Consider the following 9,683-nt stretch of genomic DNA (forward strand, 5'->3'; position numbering starts at 1 on the left):
CTCATACGGCGAATCTACATCCACTCATGCATATCCACATTATGGTTCTTCTTTTCCATACAATCCATATCCTTATGATGCTTCAGTTTATATGCCACAGATGACTGTTGTCCATTATATCCACGATCCAGTTGCATATGCAAGTTATCTCCGAGAATACAATGACGTATATCGGGAATATGACTTTCTCACAATACCAGCAATACTTATATCAACATTGTCATATAAATCTTGTATCTGCAACTGACAGTATGCCATATGATCAAGCGCGACAATCTATGTGGAATTAAGCAGTCATCTCTATGTAAAGATGTAAATTTAAATAATTATTATACTTGTGAATTTTATTATTGTATTTTAATATTTATTCTACATCAGGTATAATTGTATTTTACTTACAAAAAAAATACATGCATGTTAATTGATGAGTATAATAAGGTATATATAGCAAATATAAATAATTATTTATTTAAATCTTTCAAAATAACATTATAAGAGTTTATTGGAATCAAAAAAACTGAAAAAAATCCGTGCCAAAGCGTGGCAGTAGGAGGTCGTGCATATCTGTCGGCACGCAAGCGTGCCACGTGTCGGCACGCAGGCCGTGCCGCACCGTGCCAGGGCCGTGCCGCCACGCCCCTGTGCCACAGCACTTTAAACCTTGGCTTACATACATGTTAATTAATAAATATAATAAGCTATACATAGCAAAAATTAATAATAATTTGTCTAAATCTTTCAAAATAACATTATAAAAGCTTATTGGAACCAAAAAAACTTAAATAAATCCGTGCCAAAGCGTGCCAGTAGGAGGTCGTGCGTATCTGTCGGCACGCAAGCGTGCCACGTGTCGGCACGCAAGCGTGCCCGTGCCGTACCGTGCCAAGGACGTAACAGCACGCTCCCGTGCCACAGCACTTTAAACCTTGGTTCGTAGGTCCCGACGGAGTCCCGGTGCGATTTTCGAAACTTCCGGCGTGTTACGGCAATCGGTTTTGACAAACCGATTCCCGTGGATTTACATGTGGGGATTGTAAGTTAGTGGTTCGTATTCGTGGGTAGGATTCTAACCCAGTGGACCCTTCGTAGCTCCGGTTGATACTTCTTCCGCAGTCGGGAGACCAGTGCTGTATACGTACAGGTGGGTATTTCGACCCGAAGTCGGTACAGTGGTGCACGCTCGGTGACGTCTTCCTACCCTTTCTCCCTGTTATTACACTGCATATATATATTGTCAAGCCTAGCACCTTGTTACTCTTTTTACGCTCTACTTGGTTGTTTTCATGTCTAGCATCATGAGTAGGAGTAGAGCAGATTTATGATTACATGTGAGATCGGTGACCTAGTCGGTCGGTTCTTGTATCTTGTACTGTGACCTAGTCAGTCGGTTCTTGTATGTCGTACTGTAACTTATTCGGTCGATTCACTGCATCTGTTATTGTGATCTACTTGGTCGGTTGGACTACTTGGTGACCTATGCGGTCAGTATACCCTAAGGGGTTGGATTGCTAGTTGCTGATGTTTGGCTATTGAGCATATCAGCATCGATGGCCACTGCTCATACGCATTTCACGAACACCAACGGTCTGATCCACCGCAAGAGGGTGTTCCTTTCCAGAAAAATGGTTGGGAGTGCCAGCCAGTGAGCCGAAGAGTTTATGCTGTGGTTTTATGCGTTCAGACCCAAGAGCTTATGCTGGGGTCATTTACAGTTAAGAGCAATTATGGCACAGGCCTGAGGTGTGCGGACCAATATAGCTGATTTCTGATTGGGTACTTTTGGACTAGTCGTCCGGTTGATGCATACATACAGTAGCGATAGTGATTCATATTTACATCTTGTTTTTTCTTGTTTATCATTGCTACTGTATTACCATTATCTATACTTGTTGTTATCCTCCGTGACTGATGAGTACCCTCGCCCTCGTCGGCTTGCGGTACCCACTGGAAGGGGAGGCATGTGTACATGTTCTCACCCCCCACCCCCCTTTCAGGTGACGTCGCGGGTCCTAGTAGGACGGTTCGTGAGGAGCGTACTTAGCGATCGGTAGAGCTACCAACCCGTCATTTCGATTTAATTCTCAAACTTGTCTTTCAATAAATGACTTAGACAGTATTTATGGTTCAGTGTTTTATGTTAATTGGATAATTGGGATTTTGCGAATGTAATAAAGGATTTGTGTATTTCTTGCGAAATGAAAATAGTTTTCTACCCCTCGTGGTAGTACGTTTTTTAAAGAAAAAGATTTTCGTGTGAGAAACGGTTTTTAAAAGGTTTTCTTGGTTTCCATGATTTAGTGTTTCAAAATGAGTTTCCGGGTAAGAAACATTTTAAACTGATAGATGTGAATTTATGGATATTTGTGATGATATGATTGTGGATGTGAATGGTGAATGAATATAGATATTCATATGTTGTGGTTGTATCTTGTACTTGTGCGTCGCCGTGCAAATATAAGGGAGACTCTGTCCGTATGAACAGTAGACTCCCTATATTTGTGGTGGATCTGACATACCCTGAAGGTCAAGATTTTCAAAAAAAAAAAAAAAAATTGGGAACTTCCGCATTTGTTTCAAAAAGGGACCTCGGGGCGTGACAGAAACAACCAAAATAATTAAATTTATTGGGAGTACCATATATTAATAGAAATTCTTAGTATAACTTAAATTGAAGAAAACTAAAAGTTGAGGAATTGTTAAGGAACAAAAAGAGCAAACTTTCAATTAGCCTGCCAATGGTTTAGCTCTATTGCATTTCACCACTTTTTTAATTGATATGATGTATATTACTTTTATTTTCACTGTAAGGGCTCACCATGAATACGATAGTAAAGTACATTATTTTATAGCCAATAGATTGTACAATATAAATCATAGAATGATAAATATTATATTTACAATCATGACTCAGTTACCCTATTGCTTTTTAAAATTTCATATTATACTATCACATGGTTGGTAAATTATAATATTTTCTATCCTATATAAACACAAATTTATGTGGCATAATAAAAATGAAAATACTAACAAAGGCTATTTCAAGCAAGGATTTAAGTGCCGTGGCACGGAGTCATGCCGGAAACTTGCCGGCACGCTACGGCACGGTGCGTGTCGAGCCGTGACGATACGTGCCGGTCAAAAAAATTCTTGTGTGCCGACACATAATAGCAGGAAATATTTATTTTCTTTAGCAACAAAATATTCTAACTATTTATTATGTCTTTTTATCACATCTTTTGAACTTTATTGAGGAAATTACTTACTAATTTAAAGAATAGAGGGTTTTGAGCTGTGCCAGCGGCACGGGGTCTATATCGTGCTGGTATCTTATTGGCACGGTACGACACGGTAGATACGGCCCGTGCCGACGAGCACTTAAAACCTTGATTTCAAGGTTACTTAAAGAACCGCTTAAGAGATTAATTTTGAAATGGCTTGTACTTAAGGAATCAATGAATAATTTTACTATTGTAATATTTGTAGAAAACTAGTTATCTACTATTGTTTTAGCCAGGGAACATTAAGCCAAGGGCAAAAAAATGCAAGAATCATTTCCCACTTAGAAGCTCAAATCAGGTGAATGTCTTACTTGTACTTTGGGTTAAGTTAGAAGGTTCTTAATGAGTCAATAGATCATTAAGATAAAGTATTTTTATGTTTATATTCATTCAAAAACATTTTTAGTTAACTACACAAAAATCTTTTTGTTTATTCATTTTTATTTATTTTATATTTTTTTAATGTGCAATTAGAAATGCATAATATAGACTCCGCTGCGAATTGCAGGTCAGTTGCTAGTAATAGAATAAGGTGTATGACTACCTAACAATGACATGCCATGCTAAATTTACTTTCATATAATAAAAATTAATGATAATGGCTTCCCATGCTCTCATTACATAGCACTTCAGCCATATGAAGGTGTGGTTTAAGTAGGGCAATGAAACCACCACATATGCTCATGCAAATGTAATGTTGCATATATGCAATAGCTTTCAAAATTATGCCCCTTCTATTAAATATTTTTTTAATCTAAATAATATTGAGAGGAGAAAAGTTTCTCTTGCTTTTTTGTATTCTCTTTTTATTAAGATTTAGGATCATCTTGCATGTGCTATTGAAAGAGATATACGAGCAAAGAAATATCAAAAAATGATAGAAAAAAGATACAGAAAGAAGAGACAGAAGTTTACATGGTTAAGCAACTTGTCTATGCCCACAAGAACAGAGAAAAAGGAGGCTTTTAAATAAAAAAAAAGAAAAAAACTAGAGCACAAGCCCTCACCCTTATTTTTCTCTCAAATTAAATACAAGAGACTAATAGTTATAACCACCATTCCCTTGTTACAAGAGAAATCTCAAATAAAATACCCCAAATTTTTTCTCTAAATACTTCGACAGCGGGAAAACCAAGAGCTTTTATATGTCAAAGATAAGTTAAACAAACCGCGGTACTCTAATTGGCCAAACCGCCATATGACTTATATAAAGGCATTTTCCTTGATTAGTTAGCATATGAACTGTGCAAAGCGAGACAAGTCCAAATTAACTATCATAAATTTCTTCCACAAGTCCTATGATATTTATTAGCCTATACTAGAGGCTATGAAATTTTTTTCATGCATCAAATGATTTATGCATGCATGAATTAAGATGTCGCCATCCAAAAGTTCAGTTCAAGCTTATCTCAGCAATTTTTGTAGATGCAATGCATAATAATCTGGCAATGATATACATGCTTCTTCCACATATGAAAACTTAATAGATCAAATGAATACTACACAAAAGAATAGATTTTTATCAAAGACGCTTTGTCCAATCTCCACTCCACCAAATCTCCTCCTCCTAGTGTCCAATACCCCTCTTCTTCTCTCTTTTTCACTCTAAAATGATTTATATAAATCTAATGGCATGAATCTCTCCATTAAATTAAGATCCACAAGAAAAAAAAAACTAATTTACAGGTTTGAAATAATTAGTTTCTCTACTTTACAATCTTAACTCAATCTAAACATTATGATGTTAGGGACCATCTCACACATTTGAAGAGCTATAAAGGAAGAGGATTGAAGAAAAAGATTTGTATTCTTGAGTTAAACTTGGTGTGCTTTAAAGGCATTATGTATGAAATATAATTTTTTTTAGGCAAAATGTCCTAGTATTGATTAGGTGCTAGAAAACTAAAACAGAAAGATTGAATGCCATTAATTATAAATTTAAAATTGCTTTAGGCAACAATGTTCTAATGTTAGTTGTGTTAGAAAATTGGCACGCTAAAGCGTATTCTCATAGTATTATTCAAGCATGCTCTTGAGTTTAATAGTAGGAACTAAAATGCACAAGCGAAGATGTTTTTAGGGACTAATATGAAAATATAAACTTTTGAAGAACAGATATGTCCTATTGAAGAATATTAGGAACTAACATGCAAAAAACACTATAAACAATTTTGCAGCACAATTACACTAAAGAAAGTGCCATCGGGCCATGAATGACAAAAATGAAGAAATTTGTAGTGGCAAGTGCTCAATTGACGGCTTATAGAATGGCTCCACTGAAGTAGTTAATTTACTTCTAAAAAGAGTAACAAGATAAAGGTGTAGGAATCACGCTTTACTAAACTTAAATATACATAATCAAATTTCATTTCCACAATCCAAATGTTTAGAAAGGTTTTCAAAAACAGAATTATTTGCATTATCCCTCTCTAATATTGTCCATATGAATAAAATAAAGTAAAAGGAGAAGAAGAGCAAGATCAAAACAGCATAGAATAAAATACAGAAAGACACCAAGCAATACCTTCCATGTTGCTTTTGAGTCCTTGACTTTGGCTGACTGCAGCATTTCATTTAATACCCCTGCAAGATTTATTGAAGGATGACATCAATTTGGGAACTCAATATGAAACAGATTACGAAGTAATGAAGAGAAAACTATGGCAGCTAAGGACCTTTGAACATATCTTAAAAAGAAAAAAAATATTATGGAAGTCATAAATGTATTGAATTATACAAATTGCAAACTAAAGCACGAATTCACCTGAATTATATAATATGTCGCTCTCCCGTCTATTATATTTGACAACCTAAACAACTCCTTTCAATCAAATTGGGAATGTCGCTCTCCCATCTATTATATTTGACAACCTAAACAACTCCGTTCAATCAAATTGAGAGAAAAAACCAACGCCTTTCATTTTCGCTCTTATTTACTGGGCAGCTTCCAATTAAGAATGAGAAACGAAATAATACATGTTTCACTCCCTCGCTCTTGTTCTAGGAAAACGAAAAGCTAGCATAATCCTCTTGTTCCTCAATTTGGTGGGCAACCTATCCTATCATGGTCGAAAAATATGGTGGGAAAATTGTCCTTTCTATATTATTCCCAATAAACAGAGAGACACTAAAGAACTATACAACTGGTACGGGTTCTACACTAGCCAACACTTGAGACTCTTTTAATCATATTCTTCTCTCTAATAATCTCACATTCAATTACATGTTGTTATTTCTTCGCTTTGCTACTGTTTTATTAGTTAAATGTGCCTTTTGGATCTTCTGTTATCACAAGGTCGTTCATTTCATGTGTAGAATATAAAAAGGGGCATAAACTAGAATTTCACCGTTTTCTTTTTTACTAACTTATAGCATTGATGTGATGGAGAGACTGGGGTCCCTCACATTAGCTGGTCTTTAATTAATAGAAAGTGGGAATTATATTGGGCTGTCCTTGTAGCCTTGCCATGAGAGTCAAAGATGTTGCATCCGCTACTGTCCCTTCAAAACTGGCACCATAATTCCCCAGTCAATAACCTAAAGTAGGCAATCAACAAAGAATTAATTGTGAGTGATTGGAAGAAGACTACTGCGAATCAACAGGTTTGTCTTTCAGCTATGTTGTGACGCCCCACTTCCAAAGGAGTCAACCATTCTAGAACTATTCTAGTCCTAACACGCTTAACCCTCTTAACCTCTTGGGCCTAACCACCGTCCAAAATAGCCAAGTTAAGTGGTTTAGCCATATTATATCTTATATATAAGACCATTTCAAATCTTAGAGGTGTCACATATAGGGTCGTAATGAAAGGCCGAAGTAATGTACATGTATTACGCTACTTGAATTCTATTCTTCCTTTACTTTGTTGTTTTGAGCTCTTTGGCAAGAGGAAGAGTTCCTATCCTGCAGAGAAGAAGATTTAAGTAAATGGTAGCGCCTGCAGAGAAGAAGATTGTGCCAGCAGTAGGTTATACAAGGAGAGCTCTTGTTATATGCTCTTGTTATACTACCTATGCAAAAGGCATAGTGCGCTCTTAGGGCAGTGAGTACTGTGCCACATTTCTAAGCCCGGCTACTAATCTCAATTTTATTTTCATTTGTATCTTGTCCGTCACCAAAGTTTTCTAAAATTCCTATTTGTTAGGGGGGGGAAAGAAAATGTTAATTGAAATATCCTTTTTCCAGACTAACACTATCAATAGTTCCTTCAAAGGAAATGGACGGCCGAGCTAGGGTTAAATAGCATTAAGAGCAGTCTTTCACGCTCCTCCATTCTGACCAGGTTTCTAAACTCCCTCATCACTAAATAGACGATCTTCTAATCCTCAACATTTAACATTTTTAGAAAAACGAAAGCAAATCTCTCTCTCTATTAGGAATGAATTCTCCAAAGCAAAAATGCACTTTTGGGGGTTTTCTCATTAAAATATCAAAACTTCAACAAAAAGCAGCCGTTCTTGAATAATACATTCACAAACCGGGCGCTACAGAAAGAGGCTATCGACCAAACCAAGAGTCCTCAACTCTCACAAAGAACTCTCACAAAGAAGAAATGCGTGAGGAAGTTGAATCAAAAACGAGGTCTAGACGTCGCGGCAGCGGGCGAGGGCGAAAAATGTTAGGAAGAAGAGAGAGAAGAGAGAAGACGACTCACTGTCCCGGCTGATCTGCCGGAAGGTTTTGTACTCCTCGCCGCCGTAGGAGGAGAAGTCCGACCCCGACCCCGACATCGCTCGATCCCAAGCCCACGATTCCCTCCCCGTTCGCCCTGCCCTTGTCCTCCTCGCTTCCCCAAGCTCACGTTTTCTCTCTCGTTTCCCCGCCTTTCTCCTTTCTGGCTTTTCGCTCTCTGTGTTTCTGGCTGCGGTTGTGGCGAAGTCGACAAGAGAGGGCGGACGGACGCGTGTGGGGTCACAGTGGCTGAATCGACCGGTAATTCGCCGTCGCCTTCCAACCGTTTCGTGTGCAAAGTTGAAAGTTTAAATGACGTGAATGCCCATCCTCCACAATTAGGGGTGTAAAACGGGCCGGGCGGGCCGACTGCAGGCCTGCCATGGCCCGGCACGGCTATTGTAGCATCCGTGCCGGGCCGAGCCTTTGTAGCCCGTAGGCCCGGCGCGGCAAGGCCCGTGTCTGGCCTGGGCCGGGCCGGGCGACACGGCACGGTCCTGATATTTCGAAGGACTGTAGCTGTAGGCCTGGATTTGCCAGGTCTAAGCTAGGCATGCATGCATGCCCGCCCTTTAGGCTTTAGCCTTTAGCCCTGTACTGTACCCACGTCCCACTGTCCAAGGGTCTGGCAGACCCTTGAACAGTGTGCCCAACGGCTATTGAGAGGCTTTTTTTGCAAATAGCCTCCTAAGAAATTTTTATTTTAAAATTAGCTCTATCAAATTTGAAATTGCAAAAATGGCCCTGCCCCTGCCACGCAGATGCCACATCAGCGCCACACTGGCAGGGCTGGGGCCAAGTATTTAAGTTGAACTCGGTGAATCATTCACCGTGTCCAATGTATTATACGCCTCCAAGCGAGAGTGTACATACATTAGACACGGTGAACTATTCACCGTGTTCAAACACGGTGAATGATTCACCGTGTCTAAACACGATGAACCATTCACCGTGTCCAATACAACTATCTGGGACTTAGCCATTTTTGCTAGCGCAAAAAACCAGATCAACAATACAACATCACAACGAGGTCATCACAACAGTACAATTCAAGATCACAACGCAACAACAAATTCAATGCAACAATACAAATAATTCAGCATTAACAATACACACATCAGTACCAACAGAATCTCAATAAAGTATCAATACCAGATAATCACAACAGAATATAAAAAATTAAAGCAAGTTTTACAATAATATAGAAATATAGTATCATGTTCTCCTCCTACTCCCTCGACCACGTCGCCTACCACGTCCGCGATCACGATCAACACCATGCTCATCAAAAGGCTCTAAGATCTCCAACTGGTCGAGATGCTCGATAGCAGCACCCTCAATAATCGGCTGAGTGTCCTGCGTCTCGATCACCAGTCCGATCTCGTGCTCAATCATAGTAGGTGTCTGTACTATGTCTGGCCGCGGAGGAGCTGAAGAGGAAGGCTGATCTGTATGATGATACCGCATGTGTCGTCGGCGCCTATGATAAACAATATCAATAGGCCGAGGTGGATCCTCTGGTACTGGTGCTGGTGTCGTGTCCATAACATAAGGTGGCTCCTCTATCGGTGATGATGGGCTCGGTGGACTATATACTGGTGCATGGCCAGACGTCGATGATCAACCATAGTCTGCTGGTCGTGGAGGTACAGTGTGTGGAAGCATAGGTAAAGTCTTCAAAACTGCTTCTATCTGAATGGCAACGTATGATAGGGCATCTAATACTCCACCTC

General features: G+C 39.0%; 1 protein-coding gene across 2 annotated transcripts in view; it reads right to left on the reverse strand.

The window, feature by feature from the left end:
- The window catches only part of LOC109727576 (SNARE-interacting protein KEULE-like), a 110,946-nt gene extending 102,750 nt beyond the window's left edge, over nt 1-8,196 (reverse strand). The window contains exons 1-2 of one of the 2 annotated variants that reach the window (XM_020257727.1): nt 7,934-8,196; nt 5,803-5,861 (exon numbers count right to left, since the gene is read on the reverse strand). In XM_020257727.1, coding sequence (XP_020113316.1) covers nt 5,803-5,861; nt 7,934-8,009 — 135 coding nt within the window. In that variant the 5' untranslated portion in view covers nt 8,010-8,196. The remainder of the gene's footprint in view (nt 1-5,802; nt 5,862-7,933) is intronic. The other variant, XM_020257726.1, reaches the window with a different exon arrangement.

The sequence above is a fragment of the Ananas comosus genome, linkage group 22 (genome assembly GCF_001540865.1).
Source record: "Ananas comosus cultivar F153 linkage group 22, ASM154086v1, whole genome shotgun sequence".
NCBI classification, from domain to species: domain Eukaryota; kingdom Viridiplantae; phylum Streptophyta; class Magnoliopsida; order Poales; family Bromeliaceae; genus Ananas; species Ananas comosus.